We start from the raw sequence: 19570 nt of genomic DNA, 5'->3' as shown, positions 1-19570 counted from the left end.
AGTCACAAGCTCTCAGCCTCAGGGAAACTCCATGGCAAGACTCCAAGCTCCAAACAATAGTGAATTTGAAGGCTTTTACGGCTGGCAGCCATCGTGGGTTTTTCGGGCTGTGTAGCTGTGTTGTGTATATATGTGTGTGTGTGTGTATTTATACTTTATAAACAAAGCTTAACAACGACAACAATAATGTTACCCAATGAGCTTTTAGGGCTGTGTGTCTGTGAAATAAAAACCATAAGCAGGTTTATTTTATCTATTTTGATTGTATGTACAGCGCTGTGTAAATATACATACACCCTGGACAAAAAAGGAGCACAGTTAAAACACTGGTAGAAAATAAAATAAAGCATACACCTGGACAACTGCAACAGAAAAGAAGAAATGAGAGTAAACAAGGTTTGGCTACCAATTCTGGAGGGAAAAAGACTCAAACAAACAAACATCACCCAGGCTCAAGCATTTCCCTGCAAGACAATGGATCGCCAGTTAAATCAGTGGTCCCCAAACTGTGCCCTTTAAGAGAACTCCCAGAGGCCTCAGCCATGTTGGCCAAATTCTGGCAGTTATGTTGGCTCACATGTTGGTCTGGGATTCTAGGAGATGAAGTTCAAAATCTAAAGAGCACAGTTTGGGGACCATTGAGTTAAACAGACACAAATGCCCCTCACATATTCTTCACACAACACACCTCCAGGCTGCATCATTCAACACAGCATGGCATACAAACTAACTCCACCATTAACATGTAAAACCACTTCCTTCCAAACCAAGGGTCCCACAAGTATATGTGCTCCAGACACTTCCATGCCACTACCTTATGAAGATAGTAGCCACAGATGCAGGCGAAACGCCAAGAATAAATTCTTCCAGAACATGGCCACACAGTCTCAAAACAAGAATAAGAAGAAGGGCCCTCCCTCCAGTCCATCTGCCATAGTCCAGGCCTCAGAGAGAAGAACAGCTGGACTTTATCCCCTTCCCCACCGCCATTCACTACTCCTTCTGTGTCATGTCTTTTTAGATTGTAAGCCTGAGGGCAGGGAACCATCTGAATAACTATCTGTAAGCTGCTCTGAGAGCCTTTTTGGCTGAAGAACGGAATAGAAATATTCCAAATAAATAAATAAACTTTTCGGAACAAATCTTGCCAAGAAAATCCTATTATAGATTCAGTTTAGAGTCGCCATGAGTCGGAAATGACTTGAAGGCACACAACAACAACAAAGGACCAAGGAAAGCCAGCATTTATTTTTTTCTAGCATTGACACACACATTCACAAAAACTGGTCTTTCCTCCTTTATATAAAGCTAAGCGTGTGCACACACAGAGAACAAAACGATAGGTTAATTGATCACAAAAACACAATCTGTGCAGTGTTGCTACTTCCTGATACAGCATATTTTCCAGTAATGTGCTGGAACCATTCTCCAAAATAGTGCACATTCTTCTCCAAGATACAGCGATGCTAACAAAAAGTTAACCGTCAGTGGGGCATGTATTTTGTGCATTTTGCTTGTCCCAATAAAGGTATCACTGTTTTGTGGCTTTTCGATGTTATTGTACTCTGCAGCCAACACAGCTACCCTGGATATATGTAATGTACTCCACAGAAGCCAACTAACATCATCAGGACTCTTTAGCAGACATAACTGGCCAATTGTGACACAAAATATCGCAGTCCACAAAATATTTTTAAAGCAGTGAAAGTAAATTAGCCTCAGAACCATCGTGGTGTAGTAGCTTGCATGTTGGGTGCATCTATGTAATGAAGTTTGGCATCACTTTTAAGGGCTGTAGCTCCATCCTGTGGAATCCTGGGAACTGTAGTTTTTACAAAGTCTTTAGCCTTTCCAAGCAGAGTTGGTGCCTCACAAAATTACCAATCCCAGGATTATGTAGGAGGGAGCCCTGGTTGTTAAAGTGGTGTCAAATGATTCTTTCTACAGTGTAGATCAGGGGTAGGCAACCCTTTTGAGCCGGGGGCCGGGTTGCTGTCCCTCAGACAACTGAGGGGGGCCGAAGCTAAAAATAATTAATTTTTAAAAAATTTAAAAATTAAATAAATAAACCGGGACAAATGTAGGACAAACTTTTCAAATGGAGGGCACTTTTAAAATAAAAAATAGAAGACATGCAAAAAAATTTTTGCTGATTTTTAAAAAAAATGTTAAGATAAATGCATGTTTCTGAGGCTTCTATAGACAATTGCCCCACCATGCCCCTCGCATGAGAGGCCCAAGGCCCCGGCGGCAATCGGCAGCAGGACCGGGCTGGGGCCGGTCCCAAGGCCTCACCAGGCCGCATCCAGCCCGCGGGCCGCAGGTTGCCTACCCCTAGTGTAGATGCACCTAAGGTCATCCATGGAAACTTGCTCCATGGAAAACCTTGAGCAAGTCACACTCTCTCAGCCTCAGAGAAAGGCAAACCCCCTCTGAAAAAGTCTTGCCAAGAAAACTGTGATAGCATTGCTGTAGGTTGGAAACAACTTGAAGGCACACAGCAGCAGCTAATTTAAACACAGTGAGACAAGTGGCCCATTCTTATGTAAAGGATATATAGTATTTCCTTTAATTATCAGTGTAACATTACAACCAATTATATCTCAATTACAGTTGCCAGAGAGGGATCCTAAACCTTTACTGGTTCAATAGCAGAGGAAACTTCCGCAAATGTTGCTTGTCATCTAAGCAGGTAGCATCTGCTGAAATTCCTCCTTCTGCACAATAAAGGTACATTATCCGGCTCTAGTTTTTATTCTGAAAACCCTAATCTCAATAATAGGTCTATCTATCAGAAGTTCTTAACTGCCATCAGGTTGACTTCAGCTTTATTCACAGAAATGGAAAATATGATGGCATGGACAATCTTAACTTTAGTATTAAATTATTTATTTTTACACGTCTGGATCTTTTTTAATTTTTTCATAGCTGCCCTTCCAAATCCTAATCTTCTTTCAATGCCTTGATTGCAGTCTCCACTCTTATTAATGACTGAACCAAGACATCACAAAAGCGATGTCAATGTCTTAATCATCTACATTAAAGTTATGTTAATCATCTGTGCTCATTATTTTTGTTTTCTTCATGTTCAGCTGTAAACCTGCATTTACAGTTTGCACTTTCTTCCTTGATTTCTTCTTTAATCATTCAAGTCTGCTATTTTCTGCTAGTAGTATGGTGTCAGCATGTGCTTTAGCAAAGGCTTTGACTGTATAGATCATGAAAAGCTATGGAATTCCCTTAAAGACATAGGGGTGCCAATACATTTGACAGTCCTGATGAGAAATCTGTACTTAGAACAAAAGGCCATGGTTAGAACAAAATAAGGAGAAACAGAATGGTTCCCAGTTGGAAAGAGGGTCAGGCAAGGCTGGAATGTACTTGTACTTTGAAGATATGATATGTAAAGGAGTAAACCATTCTGTTTCTCCATACTCTGTCCTGACAGTAGCCTCTTGGCCTGAATATAGGTTATGCATAAGGACAAACAAACAAAAAATGTTTTTGGCACACCCGTTTCTTTAAAAGTACAGTGGGTCCTCGCCTTACGCGGGGGATCCATTCCGGATCCCTCCGCGTAAGGCGAATTCCGCCTATGCTCGAGCCCCATTGGAAACAATGGGGCTTGTGTGCGGCGGCGCGGCAGCGCGGGCGCGCACAGGGCGCAACAGGTGCGCGCGCCCATTCAATTGAATGGGACGTGCCGCCCCTTCCGCCCCGCGCGTGCCGGTGGCTTTGAGCGCCTATGCTCAAAGCCGCCTATAAAAAGGCAGTGTATGGCGAGGTGCAACTGTAATCCATACTTTTTAATAAGCTATGCAATGAAAGCCTTTGCTATCATCTATAAAGGCTGATTTTCTTTTTAAATTCCTTGTTGTGCTCCATTATCCAATGCATGTTTGCAATATGGTCCCTAGTGCCTCTTTCTTTCCTGAACCCAGCTTTAATGCCTGGCCTTTTTTGCTCCATATTAGCAGTACTGACAATGATATTTCAACAATAGGTCTATTAGCAGAAAGAGCTCTGGTGCCACAATAAACTACAGTCCCCAGAATTCCAGAGCAGTTAAAGTGGTCTCAAAACCTGGATTATGTCTGCAGTGTCAGAGTGGATTGTTTCTGCATATACCAAACAGACCAAGAAATTATATATATATAAATGTAGTGTGCATGCGTGTGTGTGTGTGTGTGTGTGTGTGTATATATATATATATATATATAATATGTGTGTGTGTGTGTATATATTGTATGTGTGTATGTATATATGTAATATATATAATATAGCTGTAATATGTAATATATATGTACAGTGGGATCTTGTTATCCGCTGGGGTTTGATTCCAGGATCCCTGGTGGATAACAAATATGTCACAGATAATGAACACTGTATATTTTAAATTTTTGCCTTTGTGTTTTTATATTTTTTACAATTTTAATTATACAATTGTAATTGTCACGTCTTATATATTGTTAGCTGCCTTGGGTCCCACTTTGGGAGAAAGGTGGCATACAAATAAAATAAAATAAAATAAATCCCATTGCATGCAGCCATGGCAGTTAAATTAGAGCTTTGATTTTATTATTAAGAAGACACTTTAAAACAATGGCTTCAAACCCCCCCCCCCAAAAAAATCCTGTACCCTTTTAATAAGATAATTTAGACTCCAGCTCCCAGAATCCTCAGCTGTGTTGGCCAATAGCCAAGCATTCTGGGAGCTGGAGTCCAAAATGTCTTCTAATAAGAGCATAGCTTGGGGACTACTAGTTCAAAATAAAACTATGGCCTGTTACAGACTGCCAAAATAAAGCAGCTTTGGGTCTCTTTGGAGGTATGCTGTTTAAATGATGCATGCATCCTAAGAATCCGGAAGCTGCACCAAAGCTGCACTCCAGTGCTTAGGAATGGAGTGTGGCTTTGGCGCGACCTCCGAACTCTTAGGACCCATGCATCATTTAAATAGCATACCTCCAAAGAGACCCGAAGCAGCTTTATTTTGGCCGTCTGTAACAGGCCAAGGCAACATTTCTTAAATTGAAAGCCATGGCAGTTTAAAAAGGCGTCAGAAGGGGGCCTTGATGCCACTTCTGCTTGAGAGGAATGATGAGGAGGCGCCTGTGAGGATCATATTCCTCCCTCAGAGGCCTAGACTAGGCTAGCTCTGCCTGAGGGGAAGGCCTACGTCCCGCCTAGGCCCAACCCTCGCTAGAGCTGCGCCACTACTAGTATCATCATCATCATCATCCTGAGCCCAGCAGAGAGGCCTACTTGAGGCGGGGCCAAAGAGGGAAGGGAAAAGGGCGCCCGCGTGGCTAAAGACGGCGGCATGTTCGTGGCTCGGAGCATCGCCGCCGACCACCGAGACCTCATCCACGATGTCTCCTTCGACTTCCACGGGAGGCGCATGGCCACCTGCTCCAGCGACCAGAGCGTCAAGGTGAGAGAGCCATTTTGTGGGGCACACGCCTCAAGATGGAGGAGGAGGAGGAGGAGGAGGAGACCCACCCAAAGACCAGCAGCAGCTCATGACACTCCTAGCTGCAGCCACACTGGGGAGATAGATAACCCGGTTTGGTAGCGCTTTAGCTCTTTGGCTCAAGGCTATGGAGTTCTGGGAATTGGGAGTTTGTTGTCTTGTTTTGCCTTTTTAAATTATTGTAACCCGCCTTCCATCCCATTGTGGGAGAAAGGCGGGGTACAAATCCTTGAAATAAGTCAATGTGTGCCAACTGAAGGGTATTGTGATCCTGTACTTAATCATTTAGAAGAAGCTTGCACTGATCTCACTGGGACTTACTGGCATGCAATGGGTTGTATAGAAGAATGGGTATCTTTGGTTCAAAACACACTGCAGGAATAATCCATTTTGAGACCGCTTTAACTGCCCTGGCTCAATGCTAGGGAATTCTGGGAACTGTAGTGTTGTGAGAGATTCAGAATTCAGGGAGAGCTCTGGTGCCACCATAAACTACAGTTCCCAGGATTCCCTAGTACTAAGTCAAGGCAGTTAAAGCGCTCTGAAACTGGATTATTTCTGCAGTGTGTTTTGGACCTTGGTTGAAATTTACTTGGTATATATGTTATAGTGACCAGCTGGTAGATAAATGGCTGGATAATATTACTTGCAGATTAATCCTAGGTATGCTTATGCAGAAATAAAGCTTACTAATGCTGCATCTGCAGTACAAAAATAACCCAGTTTGACACCACTTTAACAGCCATGGCTCCATGCTATGGAATCCTGGGAAGTGTAGTTTCTCATGGCACCAGAGTTCTCTGACAGAGAAGGCTAAATATATCTGAAAACTACAGTTCTCAGTGTTCCATAGCACTGGGCCTTGTTAGTTAGAATGGTGTTGAGCTGCATTAATTCTGCAGTGTGGTTGCAATCTAAGTTAATGAGGCTTTAGTGATAACTGATATAAAGATATGTGGCTTTTAATCGTTCTTGTAAAATCAGGAGGAATGCATTGCTGCAATTGTCACCTACAAGTCCAAAGATCTATTTTTTTATATAACAATTTTCCTATATAAACAATGCTTCTGTTTAGAAAATTAGCATTCCAGGTGGAACTAAACATATGTCTATTTCTGCATTTAGTGGAAAGTCAACATTGTGGTTTCTGACCATGTATCCTTTGGCAGTTAAAATATACTTCTGCACACATTATTTGTAATAGTATATATAGCTGCTGGCGATGATGAAGAACCAAAAGTTGTCCAGAATGAGTTACCCACTGTTTTGCTCTACAGAAGCAATTGTTATTTCTAACAAGTTAAGATAATACTGGATCAGAATGGTATGCATGCATATGAATGTCATATTAGAATCAAAATGTATGGCTGACATGAACTGAGGAATATTTCTGGGTTTATAGTCTGATCATATTTTCCCTAGTTTTTGATTTATGGACTTTTTCGCAGGACTCACTTCCTAGTGCTTTCTCTAAATTTGTATTTACACTGGTATGATTAAAATCACTCAATGTAAGCTTTTTTTTTTTAATAGGTTTGGGACAAAGGAGAAAATGGAGAATGGCACTGTACTGCCAGCTGGAAGGTAAAGATATGAGTCTGAAAATGAATTATGGTACAAGCAGTCTACATACATGGATGTTACCTGGATGTTGGATAATTCAGATGGCCCAATAAAAGCCTTGAAATCACTACAAACCTGGAGGTACTTGCCCTGCTCGCTGCCACACCTGGGGCCGTGTTTTGGAGCGAGGCTTCACTTACCCTTCTCTCCTTGCCTGTCGTGGCCGCCATGTTTGGGGGCGTGTCTGAGGGCGCGGAAATGCCCACAGCCACACCCCCAGGCAGCCGCGATGTCGATAATCCAGAATGTCAGATGACTGAAGGATGGATAATCGAGATTCTACTGTATTCTAAAGAGACTTCAAAGTTTACTCAATGATGTTTTAAAATTCTGTTCTGAGATTGTTCATAAACTAAAATGACTGTTACTGTAATGTTTTGTCTATAAATTCTAATCCTTCTGAATTTTCCAGACACACAGTGGGTCCGTGTGGCGTGTTACCTGGGCACATCCAGAGTTTGGACAAGTCCTGGCTTCCTGCTCTTTTGACAGAACAGCTGCTGTCTGGGAAGAAATAGTTGGAGAATCAAATGATAAACTTCGAGGGCAAAGCCACTGGGTAAGATCTGAAAAGTGATGAGTTTGATGCACTCATTCCACATTTGTTTAACATTGATGGGTGAGCATATTGCCCACTAAACTTCAGAATTAAGAGATTTATTCATTTTTTTTAAAATCCAAAGCATTTTTTTTCTTATGTATACTGTGCGATATTTACTGTTGTAAGGGTTTTAGACATAACTCTTTCGTTTTAATCAAACTAAAAAAACATACTCAGTTTCCATAACTTTTTTGTAGCTTATAATGGTTCTAATATAAATAGCAATAGGTTATTTTTCTGACTTTCTTCATTAACAAGGTCCTAATGATGAAATTGTTACATCTGGTTCCTGTCATTCTTTGTTGACAAACTGTATTTCATCTAATAATAATAGTGCTTGAATGACATTTCTGTTAATGTTTTTCATTATTTAATGACTACTGCTTGTATCTTTAGGTAAAGAGGACTACTCTGGTTGACAGCAGGACATCTGTTACTGATGTAAAGTTTGCTCCTAAGCATATGGGTCTCATGTTAGCAACATGTTCAGCAGATGGAGTTGTTAGGATCTATGAAGCTCCTGATGTTATGAATTTGAGTCAGTGGTCACTTCAGCATGAAATCTCATGTAAACTAAGCTGCAGTTGTATTTCTTGGAATCCTTCAAGGTTAGTTAATGTCACACTTGACAGGCTAATAAGCAATAGAAAGAAAAACCAACGGGATAAATCCAATGCTTTCTGTTATCAGAAATGTCGTGTTAGTGCAAAGTCACTCTGCCTGATATTTTTTGGTCCAAGATCTCTGATCCTCTGTGTAGCATTTTCACAGGATTGAGAAGAATGGGGCTGGGAGGTCTAGTAGCCATCAACTGAGGGGCCAGTACCTAAATCTGGATCCAGCCCAATGGGTAATTGGACTGCATCTTTCTTATGCAGTACAGGTTGAGTCTCCCTTACCCAAAATGCTTGGGGCCAGAGATGTTTTAGATTTTGGAATACCTGTATTTGCATTTACGTGCATAATGAGATACCTTGGAGATGGGACCCAATTCTAAACACAAAATTCATGTATATTTAATATACACACAGCCAGAAGGTAATTCTATAAATATGTTAATAATGTGAAAGAAACAAAGTTTGTGCATTAAACCACTGGAAAGCAAAGATGTCACTATCTCAGCCACCCAGATTTTTTTTTTTAAATAGTTTTGGAATTCCAAATAAGGTGCACTTGACCTGTATGTACTGTACTTAAAACATTAATAATTAAATAAGAGATGTTGAGTATAGCATAAGACTGCTAAATCAGCCTCCCCCCTCCAATTTCCTGGATTCAAATTCTCATCAGCCCCTGCCTAGGCTCAACAGTGGTGATGAATGATAGAAACAAGCTGATCAACATCTGGAGGGGTGCAGACTCTCATGTTGAATGTACTAGTCCCGGTTAGAAGGAACAGGCGATATGACAAACCTTCTTTGCTTGGGACCCTGGGAAGTCACTTCCAGTTTAGTGCCAGCCTAGATGATTGATTGACTGATAGAAGACACATCTTCTGTTCTATTACTAACTGTCATTGTCTTGGAGTTTTAAGAACAGGTCCTCATGGTTACAATTCCTAGTAAATTTGTGTATGTATCTAATTGCAGCTCTCGTGCTCATGCTCCTATGATAGCTGTTGGAAGTGATGATAGCAGTCCAAATGTATTGGCCAAAGTGCAGATTTATGAATACAATGAAAATACCAGGTGAGAGGAAAAGTTAATTTTGTATTAAGTTAAAATGCTTCATAATATTGTTTGAGACATCGCCTATGCTATTGATACGTGTGAAGATTGCAAATACATTGCTTCTGAGGATTAAGCACATATTCCATGAGTCCAGGGAAGATGTGAACTTCTTCTTAACAAGTTGTCCCTCATGGCACAAAATCTTGAAACTAGGTAGGCAGGATTCCAATGCAGCATGGGAGTCTGTTAAAATTAAGTGTTTAAAAATGCAACAAGCATAAAGGTATTTCAACAGAAACTTTATTTAAAAAAATGAAATTGTGAGGTGGAAGGGGATTTTTGTTGATGCTCTAGACAAAGTCAAACCACAGAATCTCATCCTGCATACTTCTACTTAGACATAGGATATATTGCCAGAAAACTGCTTATCTACTCACAAAAAGATCCCTGTAATATATTTTCAATGGGCAATAGGGAAAAAACTATTTTTTCCCTGGTTTTTTTTTTCTTCCCATTTTGGTGAATGTAAATGCCCTTCTTTGGAGGTCTTTAAACTGAAGCTGGATGGTCATCTGTCGAGGATGCTTTGATTGTGATCTGCATGGCAGGAGGTTGGACTGGATGGCGCTTGTGGTCTCTTCCAACTCTCTTTGATTCTATGGGAGGTGATAGTGTGCCCCCTTGGTTTACAACACATGGCATTTCAGACATCAGTATTTCAGAGAGAACATCCATTACTTTTTAAACGAGAATGCAGATAGGGACATCCGCATGTGTAAGTGTCCCTTATGCATGTGGATGTGCTTTTTCGGCTGCTGCAAGGGTTGGTATTTCTTTCCTTTCTGCACAGTGCCCAAAGCACCCTGAAACTTATTGCCAAGCCCTGTAGCTATCTCACATGGGCATTCTGTGCTTCAGGGTGAGTAGGCAGAATCAGAGAAACCCTCCCCAACACACGGTGGCCTGTTACAGACTGCCAAAATAAAGCTGCTTCGGGTCTCTTTGGAGGTATGCTGTTTAAATGATGCATGCATCCTAAGAATCCGGAAGCTGCACCAAAGCTGCACTCCAGTGCTTAGGAATGGAGTGTGGCTTTGGCGCGGCCTCCGGACTCTTAGGACCCATGCATCATTTAAATAGCATACCTCCAAAGAGACCTGAAGCAGCTTTATTTTGGCAGTCTGTAACAGGCCATTGATTACAGAAGCATTAAGACCCTGAAGGATGCCTGTGGGTCTCAGTACTGATGTCATCTTTGTGTATCTGGCTATGGGGGAGGTAGCCATAGCCAATCTTTCTCTGGTCGTACCTGCTTTCCGTGAAGCATAGACTGGTCATACAAGGTGATTTTGGGACTTTATAGTAGACTGAGGGATGGCATATGGCTCAGCATAGTGTATGCATACATTTTTGCTTGCTGTGGGGATGTTGAATTGAGACCAGTGGGTGTTAATTTTTGAAGGCAAATTGTTTACTTATTGGTTTAATAGTTTGCATGTGAGAATTCAGTCAAAAATCTGTGTTGTTTAAAAAGATCTTAAAGGAACATATATCTCTTTGCATGTTAGGAAATCATAACGTACTATTATTCTTTTATTCAGGAAGTATGCAAAAGCAGAAACTCTTATGACTGTCACAGACCCTGTGCATGATATTGCATTTGCTCCAAATCTAGGAAGATCCTTCCATATATTGGCAGTAGCTACCAAAGATGTGCGCATTTTTACATTAAAACCCCTAAGGTGAGCTTTGAAGCAGATGCTATTGTCTAGTGTGGGACCAGATGTAATTTTTTTCTTCCTTTTCAAGAATAAAATTAATATTTGTAGTTAAAAGAATCAAATAGCTTTGGGCTAAATCCACTGTTTCTGCCTAGAGTGCTCTCATTGAGTTCAGTGGTACATGAGACTTTGTCCCCATACAGACAGGCCAAAATAAAGCTGCTTCGGGTCACTTCGGAGGTACTCTGTTTAAATGATGCATGTGTCCTAAGAGTCCAGAAGCTGAGCCAAAGCTGCGCTCCAGTTCTTAGGATTGGATTGTGGCTTTGGCGTGGATTCCGGATTCTTAGGACGCATGCAACATTTAAACAGAATACTTCCAAAGTGACCCGAAGCAGCTTTATTTTGGTCTGTCTGTATGGGGTTACTGTTTGCTCTATTGAAGCATTGGGGTTTTTGGTTCTCACCAAAGTGTACTAGTATTGTCCTGCTCTGTGCCTAATATCCCAAGACAGGTTTATATGGCCTTCAATTTTCCTGCTTTGCCCATTTTTTAACCTGAGGAATCTTACAAAAAATGCCGCAAAGGGCCATCACCCATTTTTTCTGCTCTCTTGTTTAACCTCAGGAATTTTAGCAGCAGATTTTTTTTAACCTCAGGAATTTTAGCCCTTTCCTGTTTTTTGTCTCCCCTTCATCCCCCCCCCCCCGACTCAGAAATTGCTTCAGAGAGCCTTCTCCTGTGTTCTAGTGCTTCTCAACAATTATTTCCTCTTTTCAAATCTATCCCCATTTGGAATTTTGACTCGGAAACTGCTGCAAAAACCACTGTCAGTTTTTGAGGCATCTAGTACAATATCTTAATAGGTTATGACTGCCAGAAATAGGCACACAGACTTTCTCTTTTTTAAACAGTAGTTTTAGTGTGTCGGTTTCTAATCTTCACACCAGTAGTAAGTACAATTCTAATACTCTGGATTTCAGAATAGCTTTCTCTATTAATAGTATGATGAAATACTATAATGAATATATAATGAATTACTTTAAGCAGATTAGACTTCAATGTAGAATTTTACTTTTTTAATAGAAAAGAACTGACCACTTCATCAGGACTGACAAAATTTGAGGTTCAGTTAGTGGCTCAGTTTGATAATCACAATTCCCAAGTTTGGCGTGTAAGTTGGAACATTACAGGCACAGTACTTGCATCTTCAGGAGATGATGGGTGTGTAAGGCTTTGGAAAGGTAAGCATTTAATCACTTCTCTGTGACATAAAGACTGAGGCTGCAGTCCCATATAGGTGTACTAGGAAATAAGTCTTCTGAGCTAGGTCAGACTTTCTTCTGAGTGAATTTGTTAAGAATTGTGCTTTGGGTTCTCTTACTGGAGCTTTATTTATATAATAGTTATTTGAGAATATATCTCAATGTTTAGATTAAAAACCCACCAGTCAGTAACTTGATTCTCATTAACATCAGTTTAATATTTTATCACAAAAGTAAATATAAGACAGTATAAGTTCAGGTAATCTAATTTTATCTATAGAATAATATTTACATGTATGGTAATGTTTTGCCACAGTATTTCTTTGGACACATTGAGTGGGAGTGCAAATTGTGTGGCTGTCCAGGTCATTAGATTGCAACTCCCACATTCTTCACCATTGTTTGTGCTCTCTAGGATTACTGAGAATTGTGGTTCCAACAGAAGGCTGCATGATTTCTACCTCTGAACCCAAGAGATAGTTCTTTTTGTGTCATGTGTTTTGAGGGGATGTGCCATTTTGATGCAACTGTGTAACCATAATTTAAACAAAAAAACAATTGGGATTTGTGGAATTTTCCCTCAGCTAACTACATGGACAATTGGAAGTGCACTGGAATTCTGAAAGGTAATGGAAGTCCAGTCAATGCTAGCTCCTCTCAGCAGGGAGTTTTTAATGCTCCATTTGGCACAACCAATGCAAGCCTTCAGAATTCAGTCAATGGAACATCTGCTGGCAGGTAAGATACTTTGTATGTAAGTTCTCCATTTTTAAGAATTATTATTGGCACTAAATCTTAAGGACAGTATGTTTTTCATGTGTATTTATTAGTTGAAGCCATTATGTCAGTAAATTTAGCTTCAGTTGTGCTAGTTCTTAAGTTTTAAAATGCATAAACAAGTTCTGTGCAGTTACTGTTCACATACTTAAATACTGAGACCTTTACATATTTTTAAACTGTGTTATCTACTTTTGTATCTTTCTACTCATAGCAGCTGGCTCTTGCTACCCTTTAGTACTTTGACCACTAATTATCCTACTGTTTCTCAACCAAGGTCTCTTTGACTTCCTGCTTCTGTCCTCTTCTACTTCTTGAAACTCCTTGGGAACAGGACCCTGTTTTTCATTAGCTCTTGGCAACCAGTTTGTTCAAATAGCTTTCATCACTTGAGTCTGTTTTGACCTGCCCTCACAAACTTGACTCTGAAAGGAGCAATGTTGATCAATGAACTTTATCTATAGGACTTCCTCTGGCACTTGGATACAGACACAATGGTGACATTTGATGGACAAAATTTGGAGCATTGCTGTAGATCTATTTTTCACATTTTTTTCTACAAATGAGTGCTGGAAACTTTACTATTATGTTTTTTTTTATTCCATGCTTGGGATAGCACATGCATTAGTAGTAAGGGTACACTAAGTGATGCAGCTTTTTAAAACACCTGGACAACATGGCTGCATTTATCTGAAGGAATATACCCATATTTCTGGATTGTAACTGATGTGTAACTTTTTTCATGTGCTGCTACTTGAGATTTTCACCTACTGCTGCTCAATCAGTAGGAGTCTGGAAATAAGAGACAGCTGCTGCTACATGGAAAACATGGGCTGTTAGCTTGTGTTGACAACTCTCCAGCTGGTGGGGAGGGTATGTTCTTTGCTGTTCAGTGCTCTAGCTGTAGCCTTCCTTGAACTATGCCACAATGGTGGCTGTTCGGCAGACAAGGGAAAGGGACAGATAAAGTTATGACCTGGCAGTTGCTCAATGCGAAATGTCAGAGCAGCAGCATCTTTGGATAGCTGATTGCTTCATTCTGGGCTCTGTGTGATATCTGCTCTCTTGACCACCCCCCCAAAAATACTAAGAACTTTCAAATGCCACAAGGGCTCCTGACACTCTGCCACCGTTCCCACTTGCTGCTCCTTAAATTTTATTTCAACTAAATGATGGAATTCTTTACACCTGTTCAGTTAAACACTCCCTTATGTTGGTGACGTAATATTTTCATACAGTGTGATATATTCTAGGGCACAACTTTGGTGTAAGAAAAAACAACGCTCTAAAAATGATATATGTACCCAGCTATTGTCAAATTCTGATTATTATTATTTTTTAGTATTTATTATGAATTTGAAAGTGGGACAAGAACACCTATACCGTAATTAATATGTTGCAGGCTCTATGTAAGCAGAAATTAATTTAGTGGTTTCTAGAAGCAAATGGATATACATTACTAGACTGCTTTTCCTGTTTTTTAGGGTTCAACTCTTTGGTACTTTTGTTAGTAAACTCTAGTAACTCTACTAACATTTTTGAAGATCAAAGTCAATCAGTGTTTTATACTTAACTGGAAGATAATTTAAAATTGTTTGAGAAGTGATTGAAAAGATTAAAACTTAATAAACCTATCAAATACTGCTGTACAGTATTGTTATTGTGCTTATAACCATGTGTGTCTAAAATTGTGATGCATTCTCCCTTCTCCATTTGTATTATGTCCTTTTTAACAGAAAGCACAGCTGATACCAAGCTAACTGGAGTAACTTTGCTGTTTTGCTGCTTGTTGCATGCACACAGGAATGGAAAACGAACTCCTTTTCCCCCTCCCCAGCGCCGTTTGACCTCTTCCCAAGACACCAGCAGTCTGCCTACTACTAAAAGCAAATCAAAAGGGTCTCTTTAAAAATGTTGTATACTGCACTCTGCTAGCCAGCACACTATGACCTTGTTGGAACCTGTGAAAAAAATAGCAGGATGAGCCCTATTACAGAAACACTCCTGTCCTCCCCACAATCAAAGAGGGAGAAAGGGGGAAGTTCACTACATTAAAAAGGATTACTGTCCTTGCATTCTGAGGTGTCAGGAGAGAAAATCTGGATGTGAAGCTACTGAAATTTATTGGTTTTCATTAAATTTGTTTTGACTATTTTATTTTGTTGTGCTTTTTGAACTGCTCAGATTCTTAACCATTGAAGTGTTGTTAATGGACTTGTAAGATGCAGACGTAACTAAACCATGCAGGCAACATTGTAACTTGACAACTGTGCAGTTGGTATCTCAAATTAGTTTGCTATTGCTTCACAGTTAAAAACTAGTTCAAAGGGAAAAAAGCACCCCACAGACAAATTAATGCCATTCTTGTAGTTGTCTTAGTGAGAATGATCTTAACTGATAGTTGCATGATCCTGTGGCATGATTCCATGAAATAATCAGTAAGATTTCCTCTGGTCATAGCTTTGTGGTGGAGTACCATATCCAAATAAATGCTTGCTATGTGGCATTGGCAGGTTGCTCTGGGAATTATTATCTGAAGGGTGCATCATGTATTGCAAAGGGCATACATGCTGCTTCTGCAGTTATAATCTCTGAGCAAATGGAAGCAATGTTGGCTGTAAACATTCATTTAGATATGGCCAAAAAATGCATTGTTTTACTTAGCAGCATGTCAATGTAGCTCTAAATTTGTCCTGTCTCATATTTTTACTAACTTTTGCCATTCTGTTTGTAAATTTGTCTACATTTCCAAAGATGATAAAATGCTGTCTTTAATAGTACGGGTAAGTTATAAAAGTTGACATGGAATAGTCCATTAGCCCTTAATGTTCCAGGCAGTTGTTTTTTTTCCCAGATTTTTCCCATAAATATGTATATATGAAAACTGTATTTCAGCGGAATAGGAATCACTTTTTGTATATTGTGGAAATGTAAAAATTGTAAAAACGAGCTGTTCTTACACCTCATCTATAATATGTTCAGTACAGTTAATCTAAATTGGATGCAAATATAGCAGATGTACCTGCATAATTAATGTGTGCCTGTTTTTCTGCAGTTGTTACTATGAAAATGAACAGCATAGTTTCTAGGGATAAGCAAATGTTGGTAGTTAGAAACTCCTTTAATTTGCTGATGATTTAGTCTGCACACAACACATGCTTGCCATTATCTCCTGTGGCTGTATTCCTACAAGAAGAATTTTCCAAGTTTTATAATCATTCAGCTACATTTTGAAATGGGAACTTGGTTTTGGCCATTATATTTCATTTTATTTTTAATTTTTGCATGGATTTACTAAAGCCCTCTCCCACCTGCCAGCTTGTTCCCTCCTTTGGTTCTTGTATTTACTACTATTCTCTTCTGTTTTTGTGTGTGTGCGTTTTTTTCTTTTTGGTGTTCCTGTCTTAATTGTTTTCAGGTATTTCTTTCCCCCTCTGGATTCCCCACGGGCTGGATCAAGATGGTCCAGTTATGCCCAGCTCCTACCTCCTCCTCCTCTGATAGAACATTCTTGCGGTGCTGACACTTCCAATCTCCAGTATCCTCACCGTCGCACACGATATATCTCTCGACCTCTTAAGCTCTTGCGTGAACATGAGGGGGTTTAATGCACATTTAAACTGTATTAAGGGCCTTATTCAGATGCTTGTAAAATGGTTCCATTTTAGACTGCTTGTTTTTGCACTCCTCCCTCCCATCAGAATTCAATGGTGAGTGATCAGGACATGTTCTGCAAGATGAACCCATGATATTTGGAAATCACTATGTTAGTACTTCTGCACCCAACAAGTGCTAGCCCTACTATTCAATTCATTTTTAACTATAATAAAGATGCTTATATTAAGTGTGAGTTATGCACAGCAGATGCATACAAATTACTTGGTCTGTTCCTTTTTTAAAATACTCAGCTTATTATGAACTTTGTAACTTGGTTTCAGTCTATGCCCCCCTCCCCCATTGGTCTTGGAAATGTATCTTTTAGCGAATAGAACTTGGAGAAAACTGGTTTAGACTGGAGATAAAAGATTTTGTTCTTCCATACCAGCATCATATTTGGAAGTTTGTAGGCCTTTTTTTCCAAATACATAGCAATAAAAGGGAATGATGAAGTCATTGAAGTGTTCCTACGGAGTCTGTAACCAAAAAAAGGGAAGAGAGATGAATAACATGACAACACTTTCATTCTGAATAAAAATACATGCACTACACAGTCTTATGGAAACAGGTTAATGAAATACTTGAAATGGTACATCACATATTGCTTATATTTACTCTGTGATACATAAAGAGGCTGTCAGAGGAATGCATAGTCCAGCTGTCATGCTGCACCTCTGACTATAGGTTCGTCAGTTACATTAAACATCTTGTCTTTGGTATTGCTACACTCACGCAGTTCAACTATAGGGTGTGATATCTGGACATAACGTCACCTATAAAACATGTTCAGTCAGTCGGATTTGGTAGGGGAGAAGTCAGGATTAGAAGTCGCAGAAAAAGTAAAGTTCAGAGACTTGTAGCACTTAAAAATACTTTTTTAAAAAAGCAGTAACCTATGGTATGTGTATGGATGCTGGGAGGTGGGTGAGAAATAGAATGTCCTCCTGAATTTCCTCAGGACAGTTCATTGTACAGATCTCCAGAGGTTGAGACACAGCTTTTAACACACGGCCCCCTGCACTCCTAAAGTGAACTGGGTTTTTTAAAAGTTCTTCCTTAGAAGAGCCAGCATGGTGCAATGGTTTGTAGAAATAATGCAGTTTGACCCCCACTTTTAACTCCCATGGCCCCATCCAACAGAATCCTGAGATTTGCAGTTTGGTAAAGCACCAGAGAGAGCCAGTGTGAATTAGCAGTTTGATTGCTGGACTCAGGGAGTCTATGGTTTGGATCACCACTTGACTGTGGAAACCCACTGGGTAACTGCAGGCAAGTCACCCTCTCTCAGCCTCAGAGGAAGTTAAAAACAAACCCCCTCTGAACAAATAAAATCCTGTGATATGGTCATGTTAGGGCTGTGTCAGAAATTACTTTAAGGCGTGCAATAGGCAGTCATTAGATGAAAGTGTTATGATGAGAATACAGAGAAAGCCACTGACTTTACTGCACTGTTGCCTACAGCAGAATCAAAGACAAGAAAAGCTGAACCTAAGTTAGGGATGTAACCTCTGACAAGTGTAGGTACTCAAATCAAGGGAATAAATGTGTAGCTGGCAGCCCTTCTTCCACTGGGGCATGGATGGTAGTCATGGAGTGTCCATATGTTGTATTGCAGGAGTTCCCAGGCAGCATAGTCAATGGTCAGGAATGCTGGGAGCTGCACTCCAGCAGCTGGAGTGTGGCAGGATTTCCATCTTGCTGTAACAGCTGCAGGTTTTTCATCACCTGTTTTAAGATGGGTTGTTTTGAGTGTGTGTTGTAACGTTTATAAATCAACTAGAAATTAGAATAAATTAATGGGATAACTGATGTTATGAAGCCCAATCCTATTCATGCATGCTCAGAGTTAGACCTTATTAAGCGTGCAGAGTACAGCAAGACCTGAGTGAGCAAGATACTGAGAGTATGCTTTATTGACCATTGTGAGGTGCGAATTAAATTTGTAACCCGGGGTACCCCTGTATTCTGAATCGACAGGGTGCTTTTAATATTTCATTCAGCTGAGGAATTCACATGTAGATAGATCCTGTCTTTTGTGCAAAGAGGTCTTATAGCTTCTTGGAGAAGAAAGAAGCTGACAGCATGAGCTTAGGATGACTCTATGAATCTCATGAGGCCTTCTTTTGAGGAGGAGTATTCAGGGGTGATTTTGATAGTTCCTTTGAAATATATATTGTAGATTTGAGTTTGTTTTCTCAGATGCATGTGGCAGAGACATCTGAGGAAATACAGTAGGATCGAATCTACAAAAGCATATGCTACCAACTTCTTTCAATTAGTCTCAAAGGTGCTACAAGATCCCTCTCCATACTGATTTTTCAGACTAACACAACTTTTCTCATTGAATCTAGATCTCATGTCATCTAAATGAAAAGGGCTCAAAAGAGGTACAGTACATTAGTGAGCTCAGATGCTTCATGTGTTCACTGAAATTTGGGATTGTAATTTGTATAAGCGTCTCTATGAAGACCAGCGTAATGTAATGATTTGAGTGCTGGATTAGGATACTGGGAGACCAAGGTTCAAATCCCAGCTGAACCCTGTGATAGGTTTGCCTTAGGACGGTCATAAGTTGGAAATGATTTAAAGACACAGGGCAACAACAAGCAGCTTCTTTTCCATTTATAAGACTGATCATGCAGCCTCTCAAGACCTCTTGCCTAATGAAGAAAGCTGTACAGCTTGCACATTTCTTGGGGGGGGGGGTTTGGCCGACTACAGTGCCTCAGCAAACTACAAATCCCACAATTATGTAGGACAGAGCCACAGCTGCTTTAACTCT

At 40.1% G+C, this 19570-nt stretch overlaps 1 protein-coding gene across 3 annotated transcripts; it reads left to right on the top strand.

The window, feature by feature from the left end:
* Positions 1–5082: 5082 nt before the first annotated feature.
* On the top strand, positions 5083–17240 carry SEH1L (SEH1 like nucleoporin). 3 transcript variants are annotated; one of them, XM_042464984.1, is made up of 9 exons: positions 5083–5434; positions 7007–7057; positions 7509–7655; positions 8094–8305; positions 9287–9385; positions 10969–11109; positions 12176–12333; positions 12939–13092; positions 16550–17240. In XM_042464984.1, the coding sequence occupies exons 1-9, from the start codon at positions 5324–5326 to the stop codon at positions 16737–16739; spliced, it is 1263 nt and encodes a 420-aa protein (XP_042320918.1). In that variant the 5' UTR covers positions 5083–5323; the 3' UTR covers positions 16740–17240. The 3 variants fall into 3 exon arrangements, with proteins under 3 accessions (XP_042320918.1, XP_042320920.1, XP_042320919.1); XM_042464986.1 differs by lacking the exon at positions 16550–17240 and adding an exon at positions 13409–14861 and having other exon boundaries at positions 5086–5434; XM_042464985.1 differs by lacking the exon at positions 16550–17240 and adding an exon at positions 14868–16161 and having other exon boundaries at positions 5090–5434.
* Positions 17241–19570: the final 2330 nt, after the last annotated feature.

Source organism: Sceloporus undulatus, chromosome 4, assembly GCF_019175285.1.
Source record: "Sceloporus undulatus isolate JIND9_A2432 ecotype Alabama chromosome 4, SceUnd_v1.1, whole genome shotgun sequence".
Classification (NCBI taxonomy): Eukaryota; Metazoa; Chordata; class Lepidosauria; order Squamata; family Phrynosomatidae; genus Sceloporus; species Sceloporus undulatus.
This window is presented reverse-complemented; position numbering and strand designations above follow the sequence as displayed.

What these genes read in the sequence shown, in the direction of transcription:
- SEH1L (XM_042464984.1), top strand. Translation starts at nt 5,324, where the DNA reads ATGTTCGTGGCTCGGAGCATCGCCGCCGACCACCGAGACCTCATCCAC. An exon ending in ACTGTACTGCCAGCTGGAAG is followed by an intron (nt 7,058 to 7,508) that starts GTAAAGATATGA and finishes TGAATTTTCCAG; the next exon opens with ACACACAGTGGGTCCGTGTG. An exon ending in ATTTCTTGGAATCCTTCAAG is followed by an intron (nt 8,306 to 9,286) that starts GTTAGTTAATGT and finishes ATCTAATTGCAG; the next exon opens with CTCTCGTGCTCATGCTCCTA.